General features: G+C 34.3%; 2 protein-coding genes across 2 annotated transcripts; both read left to right on the plus strand.

The window, feature by feature from the left end:
• Window positions 1–616: 616 nt before the first annotated feature.
• LOC106373761 (E3 ubiquitin-protein ligase RNF170) lies at window positions 617–2452 on the plus strand. Its single transcript, XM_013813895.3, has 5 exons — window positions 617–827; window positions 1564–1763; window positions 1834–1935; window positions 2034–2085; window positions 2162–2452. The coding sequence occupies exons 1-5, from the start codon at window positions 737–739 to the stop codon at window positions 2272–2274; spliced, it is 558 nt and encodes a 185-aa protein (XP_013669349.3). The 5' UTR covers window positions 617–736; the 3' UTR covers window positions 2275–2452.
• A 14767-nt stretch (window positions 2453–17219) lies between these two features.
• LOC106376826 (receptor protein-tyrosine kinase CEPR2-like) lies at window positions 17220–22174 on the plus strand. Its single transcript, XM_013816956.3, has 4 exons — window positions 17220–17698; window positions 18836–21263; window positions 21358–21566; window positions 21682–22174. Exons 2-4 carry the CDS (start codon window positions 18913–18915, stop codon window positions 22041–22043), a joined length of 2922 nt encoding a protein of 973 aa, XP_013672410.2. The 5' UTR covers window positions 17220–17698; window positions 18836–18912; the 3' UTR covers window positions 22044–22174.
• The last annotated feature ends 4421 nt before the right edge of the window (window positions 22175–26595 follow it).

Raw genomic sequence — 26595 nt, forward strand, 5'->3', positions numbered from 1 at the left:
ACACAACTACTTTACAATAATCTACCAACATGGTTTAGCGCAGATACTATACAATTCCAAGTATATATTTGCAGGTACAACACAGTTCTTTGACCATACTACAAACATTCCACACATAGTATAGTCTGAGCATTCAAAACCATCAAATCCACTGAAGCTTACACCTACATTTTTAACCTAACATCTGTTAACTGTGCATACATACATCTATATGCATGACAACAAAATTATATATGCTAAAAATATCAGAAAAATACAACTTCACATTCACCAACAAACATCGTATACATCGATCTTGCAAAAAGGTGAGAAGTGAAGATGATGAATCATTTACTGTGTAAAGACAAAATCATGTTTTCTCTTTTTATGTACAGACAAAGGTTTTTCGTAAAAAATCATAATAATATATAACATATCATAGCGACAAAGAAGTAATGGTTATATACTTAATTTTCCTTGTGTTATGGACATGCGGCCAAATTTCTGCAACAATAAATCCTCAAACTTCAACAAGGTTTCCTTTAAGATTGGGAATTTTTTTTTTTAATTATTCAATGCCAAGAGGTGTTCAAAATTTACAAACCGTAAATAAGCGTAAGCACGTCTTTGGTTGACACGAGCGGGCCCCCATGGCACCGACTTTAAACCATCCCGTGATGAATCAAGAAAGAGATATTTAATTTTTCTTCGTACGAATTTCAGACAAAAATAGAATAGAGAACGGGCAAAGGAGGAAATGAATGGGCCGCCGGAGAACGATCTTTGCTCGATATGTCATTCCCACTTCACTGCTCCTTGCCAAGCCAATTGCTCCCATTGGTTCTGCGGTTACTTCTCTCTCTTTCCCTCTCTCCCTCTCTAGTCTTAGCCGGAGAACGATCTTTGCTTGCGGTTACAAGCCAATTGCTCTCATTGACATCTTGATTCGGTTCTGTTCCTCCATGAGATCGACTTTGACTTTTTCCATTCATTTCCATAGATGGAAACAATTTTGCTTACGTGCTCTCTCCGATCGTTTGCCAGCTAATACTGACTTTTTGTTATGAATATGTGATTAGTGTTTCATTTAGATTATCAAGTGCAGAGTTCTGAATAAACGATACCAGGCTGCCTTTTTTGTTTGACTTTTTTTTGGGACATGTTCTTATTCAGACAGTGATGTTGTTTAGTATGATTACACTTTCTTGTATAGGTTGTCTCAATAGCTTCAGTGAGTTTCTTTTACTAATACAATGGACCTTCTCTGCTTCATGCTAATGTCTTTAAGACCATTGTACTCTATTAATCTTTTCAACTATATCCTTTCGTTTGCGTCTTGTTCTCTCAGTGAGTTCCGTTCTATATGCTTTGAACTGGTGTTTAACCAAATACAAAGCTCCCTAGTGTCATTCATCTTCACTATGTTTATATCGACTCGATTTTTTTGTTTTGCCCAAGTTTGGTTTGTGAGATTAGTTTGTTATGTATCTTCACAGCTCTAGTATGAAGTTTGCTTGATTACCATTGCAGACTTGTTCAGATTGCACCGTCTCTTTAACTCTCATTTGCTCGTTGTTTTAATAGGAAATTGCATAATGCTTGTGTGGAGGCATGGATCTACACTACAGCCATGCAAATGCCCCTTGTGTCGTCGTCCCATAAGTTTGCTTGTTCCTACAGAAGACACTATCAGAAACCGTAGTGACTCTGCAGTTTCTGAGGTTCTTGCTAATCTTGAAACCTACAACCGATACTTTGGTGGACGATCAACTAGTTTAATTCAGGTAATTTATTTTTCTATGCTTGCACTCTTAAGTCAAATTTCTCTTACTGAACTTCTTTTTCTCTTGCCAGAGGATGCAAGATCTTCCTTTCTTACTTCGAAGATTGTTGCGAGAAATGATGGATCCTCAAAGAACCCTTCCTCTTGTCATCAGAGCTCGAGTTTATATCGCAGTTAAGCTCCTACCGAACTCTTAAGTTTTGATTTCTCTGTTATTACACAATACTAGTATTGTTGTGGGCTTAATGTAGTTTCTTTTCATTGGATGCAGATGATTCTCAGTGTTGTTTACATAGTCAGTCCAATAGATATCATTCCAGAAGGTGATTCATCATTTTTTTCTTTATCTTACTAATCATTATATTTTATCTGTACTCTCACGAATCATTTTTCTCATAGGAGTCCTTGGGGTAGTCGGTTTGCTTGATGATCTACTCATAGCATTGATTTGTTTCCTCCATGTTGCTGCTTTGTACCGCTCGGTTCTCTATTTCCGTCATGCCGGTTCCTGAACCAATAAATGTTTTTGACATTATGTGATTATGTTTTGTCTTTGTCTTTGATCACTTAACCTTTAGACATGATCGTGTTCTGTTTTGACTATGGAAACTGAAATGGGTGAGGATGATAGGACCATAGAACAAAAATCCTTGGACCACAAATCAATAATCATTCTAGGTTGTATGCGCATCATCGTTCCTGAAACCTACGGATCAGTCTTTTTGACCGTTCCACCCATGACTCAGTGTCACTTGTGGTTTGACTGAAGAAAAGGTTGATGGGATCATAGGATAAGAACAGGAACTTGATTTTCACTCTTAATTCGTTGCCAGTAATCCAATTATCTTTCACAAGCATCAGTATTCATTACTAAAGCGAAACCATTTACATTGAGTGGTCCTCTTCTAGAAACTTTGATGAGTTTAATACCTCAGTGACTGCTAAAAAGTCATCCATGTGCGGCTCATGATCCATCATGAAAGAATCAACGTCGTTTCTAGCCCAAGTCTCACTTAGCAAAACCAGGTTATTGCAAATGGATCTTTTATGGTGAATATGCGAAAAAGCAAAAGTGGTTTCGCATTAGTCTCCAAGTGTTGAACAGTTTCTTCCAGTCATAGAGACAACACACTGTGTCACGGTAGATGAGTGGACCACAAGATGGAGCCACCACTTTTTTGTCTCAACATGGTCACACGTGCATAGACATAGGTCGACGAGGCTTGTCTTCACATGTAACACTCAGAAACACATACGCGTGAAAAACTCATCTTTTTAATGTGCATGTACCGAAAGTGACGTTGCTCCACTGAACTCACCGCCTAAAACTAAAACCCATCTTTAAAACTTGTCTCCTCTATTCTAGCCTCCATCTAAATTAAATGCATTCGCAACAAAACATATCTATATTTTTTCTTCATGATTCAGCGAGATTGTAATCAATATTTTCCTTTTAGTGGTACTTATTAGGCCTGGGCAAAATAACCGGAACCGAAGAACCGAACCGGAACCGAACCGAAGTACCCGGAACCGGAACCGGACCAATACCCTCAAATACCCGAACGGTTCCTATATTTTTATATCCGAAATAACCGAACCGAACCGGAACCGAACCGAGAACCGAACGGGTACCCGAATATATAAAAATATTAATTATATATACATATAACATCATTAAATATATATTTTAAATTTAAAATTCTATTAAAAGTATCTGAAAATAGTTGATGATAACTAAATTATTATAAAGTATCCAAATTACCCGAAAGTATCCGGATAGTTTTATCCGAAATATCCAAAGTAATCCAAAATATCCAAAATTTTTATGTAAATCATCTTAATTATTTGATATTTTACCCTAAATAACCGATATTTTATCCAAATTATCCGAACTACCCGAACTATCCGAACCCGAACCGGATCCAAATGAGAACCGAACTTTTTCTGGATATTTTCCGGTTCCTACATTTACTATCCGAACCGAACCGAACCCGAAACTATCCGAACCGAACCGAACCGAAAATAGGTCAAGTACTAAATGGATCCTCTAGCCCCTATCCGAACTACCCGAAACCCGAAATACCCGAAATACCCAAACCGAACCGATACCCGAAATGCCCAGGCCTAGTACTTATAATGGCTATTACATAAACAAAATATACGCATAGTAATTTAAAGAACTGCCCATGAAGTTGCATAATGTTATGTCTTGTAAACAAGTGTATTTGTAATAACGTGAGGCTGTGTTATTAGCACTACAAGAAAACAGGGGGATTCTGATGGCCGAAATCGTCGGAAATTCGTCGGAATAGACCGATTCCGACGAATTTCCGACGAACCCGTCCGTCGGTATCGTTTCGTCGGAAAAAAAAAATTCGTCGGAATTTCGTCAGAACTTCCGACGACTTTCTGACGAATACCGAGAAACGACATTCTGACGAACTTCCGACGATATTACGATGCGGATACAGGAGACCAGAGTTCATCGGAAAACAACGTACCGACGAAGAACGTTCGTCGGACAATTCCGACGGACAATGGTCGTCGGAAATTACCGATGAACAATGTTCGTCGGAATATACCGACGAACCACGTTCGTCGGAAATTACCGACGGACAACGTTCGTCGGAATATACCGACGAACCACGTTTGTCGGTATTTTCCGACGGAAATGTGGTTTGTCGGTAAATTCCGACGACCTTTGTCCGTCGGTATATACCCATTTTTTTTTACAAATTAATTTTGCATTTTTATATATTTTTTGATATTAATATATTTAAAAAATCGGAAATTTAAAACTAATAATATTATAAAATTTAAATTCATAAAAACCGAAATAGGAAAAAAACATTCATAAAGTTTAAAATTCATACAAACCGAAATAGAAAAAAAAAACATTTCGAAAGTTTTAAAAAGCCGAAATAAACTAAGATGAACTCGAAGACATCAAACGATCTAGCTTCTGCATAATCTCGGTGTTGAACTTCTTCTGGGATGCCAACTCAGCAAGGATAGTGGCATTCTCCGAACGGATAGTGGCATTCTCCGAAAGGATAGTGGTGTTCTGCTCCTCCAATGCCCTAATCCGTTCATCTTTGTCATGTAGCTCCTCGAGAATCATGGGATCGGCATACGGAGCTTGCGAAGAAGATGCCGGATACGAAGAAGCACGACGGGCCAACCCAACTAAACGGACTCCTTTCCTTTTAGGAACCGCCTACAAAAATATTTAAACTAAGTAAATAGGGACAAGTAAGTAATCGACATTATAAAAAAAATATATTAATAAAAAAAATTACTTTTTCAACCATCTCATTTATTTGCAATAGAGACAGGTTGGTTGAAGCTCTCGTGGAGTCGCCGTCATCAGAGAGAGGCTGAGATTGAGAAACTATCTCAGCTTCCACCAAATCAACTACACCTTTGATCACGGGGTCCTGAATTTGACCCGTCGTCTTGTTAGTGTGAGCCACCTTAATGAGTTGGAGACGATCAACGGGATTACCGTCATTTGCTTCGATCTAAAAAAACCGCCATTATTAGCCAAGAAATATATAAAATATTTATTTAAAAAATATAAAGATAAATAATAATAAAAAACTTACAAGTTCATCCTCCTTAGTAGACATGGAGCAAGCGCCGAGGTTGTTCACATACATACCTTTCCCGCCACGATCGCTCTTCCGGTTCCTGGAGTTCCTAGAAGACGTCTCTGCAGTGTCTTCCTTCTCCCAATGAGCTATCAACTGCTCCCACACCGTCCCGTTGATGAACCGTGGCTTCTTGTTCTTCTGCCAAACTGTCTTCCACGCGTTTATCTGCTTTGTGTAAGAGTCCATGGCCTTTTCGTTGAATTTCTTACGGACTGTTTCCGTAAGATCGGAGTGCCAGTTGAACTCTTGCTACAAAACAAACACAATTTAATAAGTAAATATATGTAAAAAAATGTAAAAACTTTAAAAAAATGAAGAGTTACTATACCGCAAACTGACGAAACCACAACTCTCGTTCGTCGGAAGGGATCACACTCCACTTTGGATATCCAAAACGGAGCATGGAGTACATCATCTGGTTGATGCTCCGGCTAATGCCATTTTTCGACTTGGTGAACCTTTAAAAAAAATACAAATTAGCAAGTTAATTAAAGAAAAAAATATAACGGTATAAATAAAAAAAAATACTAACCAAGTGCTATGGCCTCGTAGTGGGTTGGGTTGGAGAAACGGGAGATGCTCTCGACCTGGTTGTTGAACCAATAGATGAACCGGCATGACCCCCGGATCCTGTTGAGCAGCAGCGTGAGGGGCAGAGGGAGCTGGAGCGGGAATATATGCGGGAACCGAGTCATGAGACGATACCGATGCACGGGAACCGCTCACCGAACTACGTCGAAGACGGGCTGCGGGGCGGGCTTCATCCTCCGCCCTAAAAAAAAAAATTAACCCATCAAACATATTTTCATTTATATATTTACAAAAGGTTTTATAAACGTTTTAAAAAAAACTATTAAACCTTTTATATATATATATATATATATGTAAAAGGTTTAATAGTTTATTAGTGGAAGCTTAAAAAAAATTATAAAAAATTTTAAAATTTTTATTATACATGATTTACATATATATATATATATATATATATACAAAATTATAAAAAAATTATAAATATAGAAAAATGTTGTTAAAAATTTATAAATGAAGAAAAATATTGTTAAATATTTATATTTTTTTAAAAAAAACGTTTTATTATACATAGTTTATTAGTGGAAACTTAAAAAAAAATTATAAAAAATTTTAAAATTTTTATTATACATGATTTACATATATATATATATGTATATATATATGTATACAAAATTATAAAAAATTTATAAATATAGAAAAATGTTGTTAAAAATTTATAAATGAAGAAAAATGTTGTTAAATATTTATATTTTTTTTAAAAAAACGTTTTATTATACATAGTTTATTAGTGGAAACTTAAAAAAAAATTATAAAAAATTTATAAATATAGATATATGTATACAAAATTATAAAAAATTTATAAATATAGAAAAATGTTGTTAAATATTTTTAAAAAATTTTAAAAACGTTTTAAAAAATCAAAAAACATTTTTAAAAATCAAAAAACGTTTTTAAAAATAAAAAAAAAACGTTTTAAAAAATCAAAAAAACGTTTTTTAAAATCAAAAAACGTTTTTAAAAATCAAAAAATGTTCCAAAAAAAACTAAAACAACAATCCAAACAACAATCCTAACTTATATATCCTAAACTATCCATTCAATCCTAAAATTTTCAATCAAACAACCTAAAATCCGAGATCAACTTCCAAAACCCTAAACAATTGATAAAAAAAAGGTTTTGGATGATTCTTACATGATTTGGGGTTTGGGGAAGAGATATGAGGGTGAGGAGAGGATTCGCCGGTGAAGAGAGGTGGAGAAAGGCCGGAATCGTCGGAGAGGGGGAGAAATCGCCGGAGTGTTTGTGAGAGAGAGAGAGGCCGCGGAGATAACGAAGAAGAAAGGAGAAGGGTTTTTATTTCCGAGGATTCCGACGGACACGGGTTCGTCGGTATTCCGTCGGTATAATTAAAATATACCAAATGCCGATTCGCGAAAATTTTCAAGCGGTTTGGTTCTCCCGGGCTAATTGAAATTCCGACGGACACATTCCGTCGGTATATTCCGACGGACACATTCCGTCGGTATATTCCGACGGAATTCCGACGACTTAGTGTTTAGGGTGTTCATTTCAAGTTTCTAAATGCAAAATCCAAATCTTTGATAATATATATAGTATTTGCATAAAGATTTAACAATAAAAATGTTTTATAACACGATTTTACACAACAACATTTTTTTGTAGTGTAAGCTTATATAAATATGATTGTATAAGTATATAATGTTAAGATGAGATGTTATGAAAACAATGATATGCATACATAAATATTTTAATGAGTTGTTATATTTGAACGGTTGCGATCTAATACTATACTAAACACTTATTATGTGTTATTTTCATAGTTTTGGCATCTAAATTTATAGATTTTTATGATTGAAACTTTATAGAAAAACATGTCGTCGGTATTTCATCGGAAAATACCGACGACATTCCGACGAACTGGACAAGTTCGTCGGAATGTCGTCGGTATTGTCCGACGAAATACTGACGACCTTTACAATTTTCAATGAAACCCGTTGTCGTCGCTATGTCGTCGGTATATTGCGAGGGATTTCCGACGGACCATTAAAAAAAAAAAAACTAATCAGAATCTTCTGAATCTTCATCAAACTCCCCAACCTCGGCTTCCGGCTCTGAATGTACGACAGCATCATGTCCAAACACAGTCAAATTCTCAACGAGTTGAACATTTTCCAAATCTTCAACTGCCTGGGCGTTGCTGGTAGACTCTGGTTGCAATGGTTCATCATCATCAGAAGTTCCATCCACTCGTCCTCTTGGGTTGATTTGCGTTACAGTAACCCATGGATCATCTTTGTACGTCACCCGAGGGTAACTGATGTAGCACACCTATACATATCAATTATACAAGTATTAGTTCAATATATAACATTAATTAATTATATTGGTAAAAAATTATGAATAGTCTTACTCCTGCGGTATGGATGATCAGGTGGTAGAAATCGTCTGTGACAGTCAAACCAACACGTTTTCCTTCCGTTCTTTAGTTGGAAAGCATCTGTGTCATCTTGACAATATGGACATGATAGCTTCCCATGTGTTGTCCATCCAGATAACATACCATATGCTGGAAAGTCACTTATTGTCCACATAAGTACTGCCCGCATCTGAAAGTTTTCTTTGCGCGAAACATCGTATGTCTCAAAACCATGCGCCCATAGTTGTTGCAACTCATATATTAGTGGTTGAAGAAACACATCTAGTGATCTTTTAGGATGATCTGGCCCGGGGACGAGAATTGAGAGAAACAAAAACTCTCGTCGCATGCACAAGCTCGGCCGTAAGTTGTACGGTGTCAGAATAACTGGCCATAGAGAATACTGCCTTCCATGCTTTCCAAATGGGCTGAAACCATCAGTAGATAATCCAAGATAAACATTTCTTCTCTCTTCCGCAAATTCTGGATATGTTGACTGGAAATGTTTCCAAGCCTTTGCATCTGAAGGATGTCTAATCTCACCATTTGTGGAATGCTCTGCATGCCATCTCATTGCTTTTGCTGTGCGCTCACACTGATACAACCTCTTCAATCTTTCCGTCAAAGGCAAATACCACATTCTTTTGAATGGGATCGGAACTCTTCCCCTCGTCTCCTGATAACGAGGTTTCCCACAAAATTTGCATACATTTCGTGTCTCATCCGCTCTCCAGTAGATCATGCAGTTGTCAATACATACATCTATCACTTCATACGGTAGTTGAAGACCTGCAACAAGTTTCTGAACCTCGTAGTATGAACTCGGTGCAAGGTTATCCTCAGGTAGAATACCTTTGACAAAATCAGTAATCGCATCCATACATTCTTCAGCCAAATTATAGTCTGTCTTAATACCCATTAATCTAGTTGCAGATGATAAGACTGAATGACCATCTCTACAATTTTGATACAAAGGTTGTTTTCCTGCATCCAACATGTCAAAAAATCTCCTAGACTCGGGGTTTGGTTCTTCCCCTCTATAATGATCATGTACCATCTGCTCAGTACCTACACCATAATCTATATCCGTTCTAGATTCTTCTAACCTAATATCAGACTAAGGTTCACTAACAGGCTGAGGTTCGCTAGTACTACCATATTCATAACCAGTTTCCCCATGAAGGTACCAAACTTTATAATTACGTGAAAACCCTTTCATATACAAATGAGTCCAAACATCAAATTCTTTTATAACCTTATTATTATTGCAAGAAGAGCTGGGACATCTTAACATACCACTTTTTGCATCCGGTTTCTGTTGAACAAGCCTCATGAATTCTCCAATCCCTTGAACGTATTCTTCCGTAAGCAAATTGGTGTTCGGATCCAAATGAGGTTTATCCATCCACGAACGATAATAAACTTCAGAAGACATGATTTTCACGGAATTGTTATGACTAAAGAGAATGAAGAGAGAATTAAGTGTGAATGAGTTGAATGAGGAGGGGTTGTACTTATAGGAAATTGCTTACGGACCTCCGACGACTTTCCGACGAAATTCCGACGGATGTAAAGCAGTCCGTCGGAATTCCGTCGGAATTGTCCAATCCCAAACGGCTATACAACGGTCATATATATTTGTCGGCAACGGTCACATGGTTCGTCGGAATTCCGTCAGAAAATACAGACGGAATTCCGACGACTTTGCTGTTAATCGGAATGTCGTCGGAAATTCGTCGGAATATACCGACGAACTTCCGACGACTACAACGGTTACATTTTTTATCAGAATGTCATCGAAAAGTCGTCGGAAAATTCCGACGAACCATATTTCGTCGGAATTCCGTCGGAAATGGCCGACGGAATTCCGACGACTTAATTTTTTTGGATTTCGTCGGAAATTTGTCAGTATTCCGTCACAAATGTCCGACGACCTAACCTCCGTCGGAATTCGGTGTGTTTTCTTGTAGTGTAGAGGTATGGAGACAGTCCAGATATGCTCTTCTTTATCTGCTTCTCCTCTCGATCAATATTATTATCATTGTTGGACGGTCCTACTCTACGAATTATAGATGGTAGACACCCATCACATTTACATTATTGTATACATTTGTAATGTTAGCTAACGTCGGCCCTACTTTCACTATTTGGCTAGCTATTTTCTCCTCACAGAAACCTCATTTATTTAGTGTTAACTTCTATTTTATATAATATCAGCAAACTTAGTGATCGTTTCCTGCCAATAATGTCTTTACATAGTGGAAATTGCAATTTTTGATATGTTGTGCATGGAAGATCAGCTATTTTATAAATTTAATGCATATAAGATCTTTGAAAACAAAACTGTAATAAAGTCTATAGGGATTAGCGGACTCTATTTTTCTGTATATTGATATCATGCTAAAAAATGTATGAGCTTATATAAAGTATCGATTCATTTGAGTAAACTCCAACGAATTTATAATTCATAAATAGTATATAGTAAAAAATGAATAGTTACAATAACATAAGGCGGTTGATTGGTAGTTGATGTAGGTGCTGTCCACAGCCATATTTAATTCTACAGCACCAAGTTCAGAGCAATCAAGCTTTAAATTTTTTTTTGAAACCACAGCTCTTGAAATAACCTACAGCTGTACAAGTGCTCTGCAGATCCAAATATCCAAAGCAATTTTTTAGTGATTTACATAAAATTCTACAGCAATAAAATTTAAAGACACAATAAAAAGTCTAAAGATTTTTTTCTACAGCAAAAATTTTAAAGTTACAGTCATTACCAATCGGATCCAAGGTTCGGACCCAAGGTTTGTCTCTTACTTTGTTACCTTGATTCACTAATGCATCTACCAATCTCTACACTTGGGAGAGAAAAATATATACCAGAGTTTCTTGAATATGTTTCTACCATATCATATGTAGGGCTCCAATATGGAAAATGACATGGAAAAGAAAGTAGCCAATGTGAAAAGGGAAGGGGATACAGGCATACAGCTGGGGGAGTCAGCATCCAAGATCTTTCTATGATTCGGATTTCATTTCTCCTAATAATTTAAACCGTATCTCTTCCCAATTAACCGATATTAACTATAGAATCAACTAATAAAGAGAATCTAAACCTAGACTTATTTTGACAAAAAAACGTAGACTATATAAGAAAATTGTAGAAGACAATAGTGTTGCGTTAGTGCTATTGTCACTGTTTGTTGTTGTTGTGTATGCACAAGAAAATGTTTTTGATAAAGAAAATACCAAGTTAGTATATAGTAGCTCCTATAAATTTACTACACGATAAGGTTACTTCTAAGATAAGTTAGTTGTTATCAGATGTTTACTTGATAGATAATAACCTCACAGTACTTTTAACTTTTTACTTTGTGTGTTTATGGCTAAACAGTTTTATAGAGGGATAACATTACTCTTTGACATGCATCAAAGAGACTGACCAATTGATAGTTTCCATAATAAATCGGTAAATATTAATTGTAGATAAACAAGAATTAGGTTCTGATCAAAGGGATAAAATTGAGCGATGGATGTAGAAAGAAAAGGATAATGAAGAGGTTAAACGATTCTTATCATACTTCACTTAAAAGGGAAATCCACGCAACAACATTTTTATTTTCCTTTTTTATGTTCTTTTAGTTTCTTTCCAGACTGTAAGCGAATATTAACGGTACAGAAATAATTGTTCCTTTCTGCCTAACTACTCGGAATCTATTCGATTCGTTGTTCATATAAAATAACTCCAGTAACCTTCGTATGTTTTCAACTACAGTAAAACCTTTATAAATTAATAATGTTGGCACTATAATATTTTATTAATTTACAATTTATAAAAATTTTCTTTTCTGGATTTTTATTTTAGAATTATTTTTATAAAATAAAAAAATAATTGATTTTACAGTCTACATTAATTAAAATTTTGAAATTCTAATTTCAGATTATTTTTATTGTATTATTTGGTGTATATAAAATATAATTTATAACATTTAAATGTGGTTTAGATATAATCTTACTAAATACTAGCAAAATATATTGAAGTGTTAAGAAAATAAAAAGATAATTCTTTTGTGAAATAAAGAAAATAATGCAATTGTTTGTTTGTACTTACTTAAAATGTATATATACAAAAATTATTAATTTATGATTTTAACGGGGCCATATATTTACATAAGATTTTCTAAAATATTATTATCTTATTATTTTATCGATTTGTATCATATTTTGAACTGGTACAACTCAGGACCAGAAAAATTTATTAAACTATCGAGCATTAATTTATAGAGTTTCTACTATACATCACAAGTAACTATAAATAATGCGTTAATGTTTTGTTTTACTTTATTTTATTTTTGTTAATATCATATTCTGTAGATTATGTTAAAACTAAGGAAATTTCCAACATTTTGATAATAAATTTATCATGATTAATCTAACAACTATAACTGCAAAATGGAGGTTATCTGTATGTGACCATTAAAAATAATAGTAACAAAGAGAAAATTAATGAAAAAAAAAACAAAATTGTAGTAAAGCAAAATATAACATTTGTTTAAGTGTTTTCGGATTTAATAAAGAATAGTTTTGTTAATGATTTTAATCAAAAGAAATGAGAATGAACCTTGGAGAAAACCATTCCTTATAAATGATGTTAAATTTAACGAATAAAGATGAATTAACTATTTTCACTCATCATATTAATTACCATTTAGATCCATAGTCTCAAATTGACAATCTTTTGGTGTTTGAATTATAGTAGAGTGGATTTTTTTGTTAAAATATTAAAGGTTGATTTCAAATATTAGGTTTCCTTTTAGAAAAGTTTGAATGGTTTAAGTATATATATAAATATATCTAATAGCACAGAAAATGACTATTTTGTCAATTTTATCAAATTATGTATATAATTGCAGTGAATCGGCTAAAAGGTATTGCTTATTTGCATCTTTCTTTTGATAATTCATATCATTATAAAGTCGAGAAGCACTTGGATTTCTAACCAAGAATGGTATACTTCACCCAAAAAAGTCTAAAACATAATTTAAATTTACTTTTTACTGTTACAATACTAAATCTTGATAATAATAATAATTTCATAAAATTTATATAATCATATATAATATTTTTAAAATGTTAAATTAAATTATGAAATAAATTTAATGATGAGTTTATTTCTAATTATATTTTTCCAGATATATAAAATTTACTTACAAAATAAAAAGAAACGTATAAGGAAAATATAAGTAAAAAATAAAACATACTATATAAGGAAAAAGAAACATTTTCTGCTTTAAAAACTTGTTGATGTAAATACATATTCTGAATGATAGTTGTAATCCTCAAGATTTAAGGAAGTTCAACAACTGAAACTATGCATGAAATTAAAAGATATGAATAGCTTCAATACTATAAGCATTTTTAATGGTTGACTTCATTTTATTTTTTTGAAATAAATTTCATGATGAGTTTATTTTTAATAATAATTTTACAAATATATAAAAATATTGATATGATGGCAAAAAAAATATTGATCGACAAAATAAAAATAAATATATGAGGAAAATATAAGGAAAACATAAACAAAAATGAAACATTTGACAATAAAAGCCTTATTATGTATCTATAAGTTTTCTGCTTTGAATACTTTTGGATGTAAATGCATATTCTGAATGACGTTCATACCAATTGAAGTTATGCATGAAATTAAAAGATACGAATTGATGTTCAATACTAATCTCTCCTCAGATCGACAAGTTGATTTATTTAAATGAAGATAAGTTTCTTTTCTCTCGTATCATTTTGTATATTTTTTCTGTCCGCATCTATTGTTATTATCATTTATATGGTTTTATGACATATAACTTTCTTCAAATTCCTTTACTACCCATTCGTATGAACAACTGGACTGCTTAGGAACCTGATTAGTATGTAGATACAGGCCTGGGCATTCGGGTCTTCGGATCGGGTTCTGGTCGGATCCGGATCCTTCGAGTTTAAGAGTTTCAGACCTGATAGGGTAATTTAAAATTTCCGGTTCGGGTTTTTTCGGGTCCGGGTCGGGTCGGGTCTAGGTCGGGTCGGGTCTTAGATAGTTAGACCCAATAGGGTAATTAGAGTCTGTCTATTCAGATTCGGTTCTGTTACGGATCGGGTTCGGTCCGGGTCATGTCGGGTACAATCCAAAAAAATACCTAAAACACACAGAAAATATCTGAAAATATTTAAATACTAAAAAAATATGAGAAATTTTATATAAAATCTGATCCAAAGACATAAAAATATCCAAACTTTTATCTGATTATCCCAATTATGTTTTTGAAAATCTAAATTTTTATCGGAAACCCAAAACTTTACCCAAAAACTAAAATTTGAAACTTAAAAAAATATCCATAATACCAAAAATAAACTGAAACACCCATATATACCTAATATATACTAGAAGTTTTGGGTTTTCGGGTACCCCACTCGGGTCTCGGATTCGGGTCGGGCCAGGTCCAAGACCCATGGGTCCTTCATAACAAGACCTAATAGGGTAAAGGGATCGGATCGGTTTCGGATCGGGTCATGATTTTTCGGGCCGGTTTCGGGTCGGGTCTTCGGGTCCGGATAAAATGCCCATGCTTATGTAGATATAGGGTCCGATTGGTGTTAGGGCTTTGTGGGATTAAAAAGTTTCTAAAGTTACTTTTTACCGATCAAACTTTTTTAAAAATTAATCATTCTAAAGTTTCTAAAGATAAGTTTCTCTCTCTTCTTTTGTGTTATTTTTTCTAAAGCCACTTTTGCAACTTTTTTTCCATATTTTTATTTTTTTACTAAAATATTTTATTTTCTTCTTTCCTTCGTAACTAAATCACTTATCTAAATTTGCAATAATTTTATTAAAATTTAAGATTGACAAATTAATCATTGAATTTTTTTCTTGTTCATTTGAGATCCATATTGTACTATTTGACAATCATATATATTTAATTTTTCAAAAGTAGTATTATTTTATTTTTAAAATAAAATATTTAAAATATTTTTTCAAACTTCTACAATTTTAACTATCAATTTTATTTTAATAAAACTTAAACTAATAACCAAAGTCTTAACAACTAATTTTACAGCCATAATTCTAAAGGCAAAGCTTAAATCGAAATTCCTTACCAATTGGATTAATAGTGTTTTTTGAATACCCATTTGCCTGAACAACTTGGACGGTTTAAGAACCTGATTAGTATGTAAAGATAGATATTCTCTTACTTATATTACACACTAAAAATCGATGGAAGAATCAAGTACTTGTTACAGAGAAAAACGAATAGATCCAAATCTAGAGACATAAAACGAAAGATTATTAATGTTTACAGCGATTAAACTATTTTACATACATTTTTATAAATTGTTTATATTAAAAAAAAAATATGAGCACCGTTGGATTTTATAATGATCTGAAAGTGACGCTAGCTGTAGAATGGAAAGAGCATCATCACCCACGCACACAAAATCAGTATACGTAGATGATTTGTGTCCAAATTTATTTAAAAATAATAATGATTTCCACAAAATATATGGTTAGAGTCGATTTAAAATAAAACTAGACCCTGATGAATTTTCGGTTTTTAATTATTTATTTTATTAAATGAACTATTTGTAATATTCGTTCATATTATATTCATTAAATAAATATTTTTTTTGCATCTTAAACTATCTATTTTTTTACGAATGTGTAATATCATATAAAAATATTTAAAAAAATGAGTATAGAGTTAATTAGATAATTTTAAAAACAGAAATTTTTCTTTCGTGTGCGATATCATATAAATAATGATCCCCCAGTTAACAAAAATCATGATTATTTTTTGTGTAATTTTTTTATTTTGACCATTTCATTAAAACTATATTAAATTTTACATATTTTAATTAGAATATTTTTAATATCTTTACCTTTTTATTTGAAATGCAACTCAATATTTTTTTAACAATTATAACAAAATATTTTAAAAATATTTTTAGAATTTGATTGAAAAATATGAAAATTACATTTTAAATTAAAATTATCCTAAAATATGATAAGTTTTGATGTAAACGAAAACTCAAATTATGTCAAAAATAATAATATTCAATGATAATAACAATTTTAATTGATTATTTTAAAAAAAATACATTTACAAAAATATTGTTTGAAAGAAAATTCATTTATCTTTCAAATATAAAATGAAAATATTATAATTAAATAATAAAAAATATAAATAAAAACCATAAATTTAACAAATGACAACTGAGTTATATTATGCTAAAATTTTCTTTCTAACAATTTATCAAATGACAAATGAGTTATGAACATATAATACCATATAATTTTTAAAAACATAGTCATTCTTAAATATTTTTTGAATAAATAATTATTTTTAAATTTAATCAACTGAAAATAATATTTGTACAATTGTGTGAGTCAAATTCTAGTTTTATTGATGCATGTTATATATTAGTGCTGCATGTTTTAGGTAATATATTAACGATGCACATTTTAAAAATCTCCATTATTAAAATTATGCACGTAAGGATAACTCATGAGTTTTTTTTGGTTGATTAAATGACATTATGTCCAAATTTATTTAAAGATATTTCATTAAGATAGCTGAAAAAGACAAACAATAAAATAGGAAGTTTAAATTCATTTAAACATATTTCATTAATGTAACTGAAAAGACAAGTAATAAATTAGGTAGTTTTATTCGTTTTAGGATATTTCATAAATGCAACTGAAAAAGACAAACAAACAAAAAGGAGTTCAATTAACGAAGTAAAAACATTTTCAAATGATACTTCTCTTTTAATAATATAGATGACAAAAATGATTTCCACAAAATATATGGTTAGCGTTTTTGGCTCCATGTCTCACGACAAGCTTCTCTTGACTCTTGTCTTTTCTCTCTCTTCTCCCAATCTTCAAAATATATATCTCTCTTATTTCATGGATACATCCTTCTCTGTATCTGTTCTTCACAAACTTCTATCTTTTGTGATAAACCAAAAAAAATAATATTCCTAATAATTTATTAACATCTTAAGAATCAGCTGATCTGGTGTATTCAAGAACCTCGAAATCAGAACTTCCGTTTTGTTGTTCCCCAGAGATTTTCTTAGAAAGTGGCCAAAGAAAGTTACTAAAAAGTGTTTTTCCTTTTTCTTTCAGGAAACCACAAATCAAAAATCTTCTCAATACCCTCTTTCTTGTTTTCGATTATGTTCTCTCGAATTTACCTTCAACAGATTTAAGAAGGATCGTTCACCAACCTGAGATTCTTGGTTTCTTTCTTTTCTCTCAGGTACAATTCTTCATTAGTTTTTGTTTAATTAGTTGATTTCCTGGTTACGTTTTGAACCTTTAAGCCTCTCATTCAATCTTTAACTCAATCTATGGTTATTTTATAAAGATTTAGCGTATAGATTCAATGAAAAACCTGGAGATCTTGTAACTATAAATTTCAAAAGAATTTTAACATTGGGAGGTACTAGCTGTAATAAATTAACAAATACTCCTCCGTTTCTAAATGTAACTAGTTTTAGCAAAAAAAAAAAAATTCAAAATATAATAGTTTACATATTTTAATGCATATTTTTTTATTTATTGGATATTGTGTAACCAATGAAATAATGTTAAGTTTTTAATAATTGGTTGAATTAATTGGTTAAATAGTATATTTTTTTAAATAACAATTTTTTAAATATTCGTGCTTTTAAGCAAAATTACTTACAATTAAAAACGGAGGGAATAGTTCCTTTATCCACTAATTTTGATCTGTGATCTCTTGATTCTATATGTAGTTTGATCATTAATCCTTCATATACACTCAATCCTCAATATTTGGTTCTTTTTCACTAAAAGTCCAATGCTTTTTAATAATCTGCTTTACTTTCAAAACAAATGATTCAACTATAATCATATAGTTGAGGAAACTAACCTTTCTGCACTGTAATGAGTACCTTTAAAGCTCACTTATGGAGTTTGTTTATGTTTAGCACATAAGCAAACTTTATATGTCCATTTACGTACTTATAAATTTTGTTCTTCAACTTCATGTTTTAGTATACCCAATCAGTTTATAGTATTTAACAACAAAAAAAACATTATTTGCATTTAAATAACTGGTTTGCAGACTTGTAGTATACCTGACGTATCTAATACAACTTTTAATTTATTAATTATTTAAAACCTGGTAAGAATCACATGAACCTCTTTTGACAAAAAAAATCTTTATTATGATTGATTCATTTGTTAAAATATTCATATATTTATGTATGGGATAATTTCATGACCACCCACGTACGCATTAGTGTATTTGCTTAGATGATTAATTGTGATATTTTAGTATACACAAATTTTCATACCAAGTTAAATACAATATTGTGAAACTTTGTAGTGGTTGGTTTGTTGATTTCATATCTTTTTTTTTTAAATGTAGGAGCGAGTGCGTCGACCAGTCCATGATGAAGACCTGAGCTAGGCAATTGTCCATTTTGCCCTTGAACATCGCCATAAATGACGAGAACACCTGACATCCGACGTGGCATACTCGCCACCGTAACCGCCACGATTCTCCTCTCACTCTTCCCGCCAACTGTCGTTGCGACCGTTGAGAAACAAGCTCTGTTTCGCTTTAAGAACCGTCTCAACGACCCTCACGACGTTCTCCGCTCATGGAAACCCTCCGACTCTCCCTGCAACTTCCACGGCGTCACGTGCAACCCACTCTCCGGCGAAGTCACCGGGATCTCTTTAGAAAACGCGAACCTCTCCGGCACCATTTCACCGGCGATCTCCTCTCTCACAAAGCTCTCCACTTTATCGCTCCCCTTCAATCTAATCTCCGGCGGGATACCGCCGGAGATACTCAACTGCACACACCTCAGAGTCCTCAACCTCACCACGAACCGTCTCTCCGGTGCCATCCCTGACTTCTCCCCTCTGAGTAACCTAGAAGTCCTCGACGTCTCCGTGAACTTCCTCACCGGAGAGTTTCAGAACTGGGTCGGGAACTTGACTCGGTTGGTCTCACTCGGTCTCGGTAACAACAACTACCAACAAGGCGAGATCCCCAAGAGTCTTGGCGCCTTAAAGAAGCTGACGTGGCTCTACTTAGCTAGATCCAACTTAACCGGAACCATTCCGGACTCCATCTTCGATCTAATCTCTCTCGACACTTTCGACATCTCCAGGAACTCGATCTCCGGTGAGTTCCCAGTCTCGATCACGAGACTGGCGAACCTCACCAAAATCGAGCTGTACGACAACAGACTCACCGGCGAAATCCCGCCGGAGATCAAGAACCTGACTCGTCTCCGAGAGCTCGACGTCTCTATGAACCAACTCAGCCGCGCGTTGCCTCGGGAGCTCGGAGCTCTCGAGGAGCTGAGAGTCTTCCACTGCCATCAAAACAACTTCACCGGAGACTTCCCTCCCGGTTTCGGAGAAATGCGTTTCCTCTCTTCGCTATCAATCTACAGAAACAACTTCTCCGGTAACTTTCCGGCGAACACCGGCCGGTTCTCGCCGTTGGACACGGTGGACATATCCGAGAACATGTTCACAGGTCCGTTCCCTCGGTTCTTATGCCAAAACAACAAACTACTATTCTTGCTCGCCTTAGAAAACGATTTCTCCGGCGAGATTCCGGGAACCTACGCCGGTTGCAAGTCTCTTTTAAGACTCAGGATTAACCAGAACCGGTTTACTGGTCACGTTCCCGAAGGCTTCTGGTCTCTGCCGCTAGCTAAGATGATTGATCTAAGCCATAACCGTCTCACCGGAGAGATCTCTCCTCAGATCGGACTCTCGACGGAGCTGAGTCAGCTGATCTTGCAGAACAATAGATTCTCCGGGAAGATTCCGAAGGAGGTAGGGAAACTGACGAAGATAGAGAGGATTTATCTGAGCAACAACAGTTTTTCCGGCGAGATTCCGACGGAGCTCGGAGATTTGAAACAGCTGTCTTCTCTCCATCTTGAAAACAATTCATTAACAGATTCGATCCCTGTCGGGTTGACGAACTGCGTCAGGCTTGTTGATCTGAATCTTGCTGAGAACTCGTTGACCGGTGAGATCCCTAACGGTTTGTCTCAGATCGGTTCTTTAAACTCGCTAGACCTCTCGGGGAACATGCTAACGGGGGAGATACCTGTGAGTCTAGTGAAGTTGAAGCTGAGTTTTATAGATTTGTCTGAGAATCAGCTCTCAGGAAGGATACCACCGGATCTTTTGGCCGTGGGAGGAGTCACCGCGTTCTCACGCAACGAGAAGCTTTGTGTAGACAATCATGACGTCAAAGAAAGCGAGAAACATGTTTTGAGTTTATGTACTGATGACCAGCACGTGCACAAGAACCGATCACTAGATGGGGCTCTCTTGTTCTTGTCTCTTGCAATAGTCCTAGTGGTGCTAGTCACTGGTCTTTTCTCGTTGCGTTACAGATTAGTGAAGATACGTGAGGAAAATAAAGATATCAACAAAGCAGATGCGAAGTGGAAGATTGCATCTTTTCATCAGATGGAGCTTGACGCTGAGGAGATTTGTAGATTGGAGGAAGATCATGTGATCGGAGCTGGAAGTGCGGGGAAAGTGTACCGTGTTGATCTGAAAAAAGGTGGTGGGACGGTGGCGGTTAAGTGGTTGAGGAGAGGAGGAGAAGAAGAAAGCAATGAAACAGAGGTCTCTGTTTCAGAAATGGAGATTCTTGGGAAGATCAGACACAGAAACGTGTTGAAACTCTACGCTTGTCTGGTCGGAAGAGGTTCTAGTTACTTGGTGTTTGAGTTCATGGAGAATGGGAACTTGTATCAAGCTCTTCGCCGGAATATCAAAGGTGGATTACCTGAACTAGATTGGCACAAGAGGTATTGTTTGGTCTCAAATGGTTTAAGTATGGATCCAAGACTATACAATAGATAGATAAATGTTTTGAATATGCTGTCCCTTTTGTCGAAACAGGTATAAAATCGCGCTAGGGGCATCTAAAGGAATAGCTTATTTGCATCATGATTGTTGCCCTCCCATCATTCACAGAGATATAAAGTCTAGCAACATTTTACTTGATGGGGATTATGAGTCGAAAATCGCGGATTTTGGAGTTGCAAAAGTTGCTGACAAGGGATATGAATGGAGCTGTGTTGCTGGGACTCATGGCTACATGGCGCCTGGTGAGTTTTCTGAAGTTTTAAATTAACCATCACTTTGTTTTTTTTTTTTTTTTACGTTTTTACTTCAAACTGAATTTTTATTTGTTGTGATTATCATGTGATGTGATGACTGTAGAGCTTGCTTACACCTTCAAGGCGACTGAGAAGAGCGATGTGTACAGCTTTGGCGTGGTTCTTCTAGAGTTAGCGACGGGTTTTCGACCAGTGGAAGACGAGTTTGGAGAGGGCAAGGACATCGTTGACTATGTGTTCTTTAAGATTCAACAAGATGGGAGGAACCTTCGGAACGTGTTGGACAAGCAAGTTTTGTCAACTTACGTAGAAGAAAGCATGATTAAGGTTCTGAAAATGGGTCTTCTCTGCACTACAAAGCTTCCGAGTCTTAGACCAAGCATGAGAGATGTCGTGAGAAAGCTTGAGGACGCTGATCCATGCGTCTCCAATTCTCTAGACAGAACCGGAAAGATTACAGTATAGGTTAATGAGTCGAGTTAAGTTGATTACCTGTTTTGGTGAGATTAGTCACAAAAGTGTGTGTCGGTTTGTTCACAACTACGAGAGACTATTTCTACGTTTCTATTAAATTTGCAGCGAAAAGTCAAGAGTTATTTATCCAGTAAAACATTTAAAAAAAAAGCTAAATAAATACAATTTGACCCAAAAAAAAAGAAAAAAAAAAGCTAAATAAATACAAAGTATACTGTAAACCAGGTTCTTGTCAAGCAATCTCATAAACACAATGATATGAGCCCGTTTTGCGTGAGAAACCCAAGCTTCCTCTTAATCCTAAGCTTTGTTTTAGAGATTAAAGTTAACTTTTGAAAGGTTTTTTATTATTAGTCATATGAAATCTTTATAAAGAGATAAAATTTAATGGTAAAAAGAAAAATGCCTAAACCTAATGTAAGGAAACATTAAAACCAATGATAAAAGGGAAAATCATCAAAACTCTTAGTGCACAGTATCATAATCAATCCTAATTCATAAACTAAGAATACCAACGCTTATTAATTAAGTTGTCTTAATTGAATTGTAATTAATCTATCCGTAGTTATTAATACGAATAAGGAAATAAAGAATTCTAGTTTTTATATAATGCATTGATTGTGATTGTGTATCAGCTGTCTTAATAATTTTAAGTTTTTTTTTTTTTTGGAACGCATCTTTCATTCAATCTAAAGGTTACATTGCAAATAGTTCAGCAGAACAGAATGCCTACTTTGCCAGTGCATCTGCATTAATATTACAGGCGCGGGAAATCCAAACAAAGGAAATAGAAGAAAACGTTGCATCAATAGTGGTGATGTCAGCCACAATGCCATAGATTTCAGAATGGACTGCTCCAGAGATGGTGAATAACTGAATATAATGTGAGGTGCAGAGTGCAGGTGTTCTAAAGATCTTAAATCATGCAAAAGTTGACGCTTCGTATAGTGTACACAACACAATACACAGAGTGGATCTGGCTTATAATCTCATTGTGTTTTGTATCTAGAGTTTAATTTTTGTTATGCTGAGATTCTAGTAATTAAATAACTACTAAATATGAGGGTTTTCTATTACATGACAATGTGATGACTGGTATGGTGAGGTATCATATAATCACCGGTTTGTTTATCTCTTTTTGGATTTTAGATCTGATGTAAACACCCGTGTTTGGTCGATAATGTGTGTTTGGATAATAAAATTTGAGGCGACAAAAAAAAGGAACCATGGCATGTTCGCTAAAGAAAACTCAAACCCTGCAACCTATTTGTATAGCTAATTACAGATTGCACTGTCTCTAGGGAAATATATACTATAAAGGATGACTTTGACTCTTTTTACAGCTAGCTAAACTCCCATGCTGTAACTATTATCTGCACTACATATCATATAATGTTTAAATAAGATCCCTACAATTCCTTTTTTTATAGTTTTGAATGGAACTAAGATCAATATTAGTCCCACTCCCAGCATCAAATCATTGGGGGGGGGGGGGGGGGGGGGCTGTTCCATGGATTTATAATAGCATGTGATGGCTGATGAGGTTATTCATTTGAGCCCAGAAACACGTACTGTTGTACCCTATATATATTGACATATAAAACATCTAGTCATTCACCGATTGTTTTTATATTCTAACTAACACAAAACTTATAGATAGAATATTACGAACATAACACATGATTCGAACAAGTACAGTCCTCGGGTTGGAATTTCAGGTAGCGGAGTTTCCGCTTAAACCACATGCTAATCTCAGCGAATTATTTTAAAATGTAGATTAAGATTATATAAATCAAGATCTAAATATCTATAATATACTAGCAAAACACTTTTCTTTTTTTAATTGTTTTTTCCTGTTTTGAAATATTTAGTTACTGTGAAACTAAGCATCATTTTACAGAGTGCGGTAATATATAACACCGTTAGAAAAAGGTAGAGGAAAACTGATAAATCAAATAAAATTCATTTAATATATGCGCCCCATAATCCAACGAAGATATGGCCACGACATTGCGAATAATTTACGAAAAGTTAGACTAAATAATTACGTTCTTAAGTTTGAGTAATTGATCAAAATAAAGACGTGTAACTAATAAGGACATGAGAAATGTAGAGGAGCGTACATCAAACTGCATACGACAAAGGAAAACTTGCGACGTGTTATTTGAGTATATGTCCCCGAGTAAATTAAGAATTGAAAAATCGTTGTTACAGTGTAGTGTCCTAGATTATTTTGGGTTCGATCATAGTTTAATTCAAGTTGGATAGGAATATGATAAAATTGTATCAATAAAAACTGTTATTTACTGGAAATTATCACACCCCACAAGAAAAAACCTCTTCGGTTTTAGTAAAAAAAGTGCTCAGATATTGACATTTTAATATTACAAACCATCAGAAACCAAAAAAGCCGTATGGAATGTCTTGCTGGAAATTAGGGTCATTATCGAATTTTGAAATTTTATTGAGCCGATAGAAAACTATTTAGATATGTAACTATTCGTATTTATATATTCAAGCTGTCGGGCTGAATCAACTAGTTATAGTGTATAGAATACTAGTTACGGATGGGGAGTTTATATATACTCCCTCCATTTTCTTATAAATGACGTTTGGAACAATGGTTTTGTTTCGGTATATTTGACGTTTACGGAAAACAATGCAAAATAAAATGACAAAGGACAATATTTACCCTTATATTTACTCTATTCCATGTGTTTTACGAGACATAATAATCCATTAATGAAGGATATAAAATGATTTATATTGAATGCATTAATTTATGTGATAATTTCCAAAACCTCATTTAAAGAAAAACAGAGGGAGTACAAAACATTGATAATGCATAATTCATTTGTCCAAAAAAGGCATTTCAAAATTCATTACTATTCTTACAGAAATGCATGATTTTATTACTAAACAATAATGTATTATGTGAAGCCGTGAAGTAGTATATTTTTGAAATAAACGTGAGAAGACACCAATCTTTGGAGATCACTATGTCAACTAATAACTTAACCCATTTGATATAAGAGAATAAATTGATTCATCGTGGATTTAATCAAGTGTAGTTTATTAAAGGTTGAGATCAAGCTTGACGGGAAACAAGGACATTGGAAATGGAACTGCTGCAGAAAGCTACTCAACTTTTTGATCGGAATAGAGAGAGAAAGAGCACTTTGGATTGGTTTATTGGGAAACGAAAGAAGACAAGTGTTTGAGACTATTATGAGAGAGAGACCAAGAGTGTTGTGTGAGCCACTCACATGGCTCACTCTTCTCTCGTTCTTTTTTCAAATTTACTTGACTCCGTCGCCAATATATAGCAGCTCTAACCAAATTTTTATAGTTTATGAAATAATGATATAAGTTGTGTGAATAAAATATAATATGCGTAATATGTATTATATACAAAATGCCATGCAGTTTAATTGATCATCTTTCAGATCTTGACCCGGTTTAGTGATGTTTTTCTTTCTTCAAATTGACGCTGTGCCTGCTCTTGTAGATGTTTCATGTTATATCAATTAGAGTTTTCACGACCTTGAAAAAAAATAACAGATGATTTTTTCAAGCTTTGCAATCGTGGAATAGTTTTTTCCTACTAGGATACTTACTTGGATGGTTTTGAAAGTATTGTATCCTTTCCGGGCGAGAAAAAGTTCGAAGAAATATAGGTACACGGAGGAGACAAGAGAATCATAGCTAAAGATTTATTTTGAGATCCTTCGGATTCTTCTAAAGATTTATTTTGTTGGATCCTTCACATTTAAGTTGTTGTCCCTCTCGGTTGGTATAAGTAAACAACCAATTTTGTTACATAGCAACCCTAACTCCTAAGTCGTATCATAGCCATCATTTTTTTACATCTTCTCTTCCGGATTAAAGTTCGATGATTTTAATTAGTACAATGGTTAAATCAGACCAATGGAAAGATGACACACACGTAGCTAGTTAATTAATACTGTATACAAATTAAAATCATCGAACTTTAAGTTGTAAAAGCTATGTGTGTGACACACATAAGTTGGCCATTGGTCTAGCTATGTGTGTGACACACATAAGTTGGCTATCATTTTCTTTAGTTTTTACATATGTCAACGTCAATAATACTTTGTTTGAACGTGATATGATTACATTAGTAAAGTAATTACCCCACACACCGAAATGTTATTCCTATTGTTATCCGTGAATTTTGCTTTATGATTAATTTGGACCGTGTATGGAAATTAAATGCGACTGTTAACTCTTGCCATTAACCAACGCAGTTGGCCTAAAGGTAGTTGAGGACCGGATCCAATACGCTTCCCGCAGGTTCGACTCGCGCTGGCTATCCGAGCTGCCTTAAATGGTAAGAATAAGAATACGTGGAGTGCCGTGGGCCCGTGAGAAATAGTCGGTTGACCACGATCGCCGGATCACCCACGTTAACTAAAAAAAAAAAAACTCTTGCCATTTCTGGATGCATGTTTTTTTTTTTAATTTGAAAGATGGACTGCTATGATCACCATTTTCAGAACATGCGCATACTTATGATAGTCAT

Source organism: Brassica napus, chromosome C6, assembly GCF_020379485.1.
Source record: "Brassica napus cultivar Da-Ae chromosome C6, Da-Ae, whole genome shotgun sequence".
NCBI lineage: Eukaryota > Viridiplantae > Streptophyta > Magnoliopsida > Brassicales > Brassicaceae > Brassica > Brassica napus.

Coding starts and splice junctions, on each gene's coding strand:
- LOC106373761 (XM_013813895.3), top strand. CDS start 737: ATGAATGGGCCGCCGGAGAACGATCTTTGCTCGATATGTCATTCCCAC. Junction 1,764..1,833: donor GATCAACTAGTTTAATTCAG/GTAATTTATTTT, acceptor TTCTCTTGCCAG/AGGATGCAAGATCTTCCTTT. Junction 1,936..2,033: donor GAGCTCGAGTTTATATCGCA/GTTAAGCTCCTA, acceptor CATTGGATGCAG/ATGATTCTCAGTGTTGTTTA.
- LOC106376826 (XM_013816956.3), top strand. CDS start 18,913: ATGACGAGAACACCTGACATCCGACGTGGCATACTCGCCACCGTAACC. Junction 21,264..21,357: donor GAACTAGATTGGCACAAGAG/GTATTGTTTGGT, acceptor TTGTCGAAACAG/GTATAAAATCGCGCTAGGGG. Junction 21,567..21,681: donor TCATGGCTACATGGCGCCTG/GTGAGTTTTCTG, acceptor TGATGACTGTAG/AGCTTGCTTACACCTTCAAG.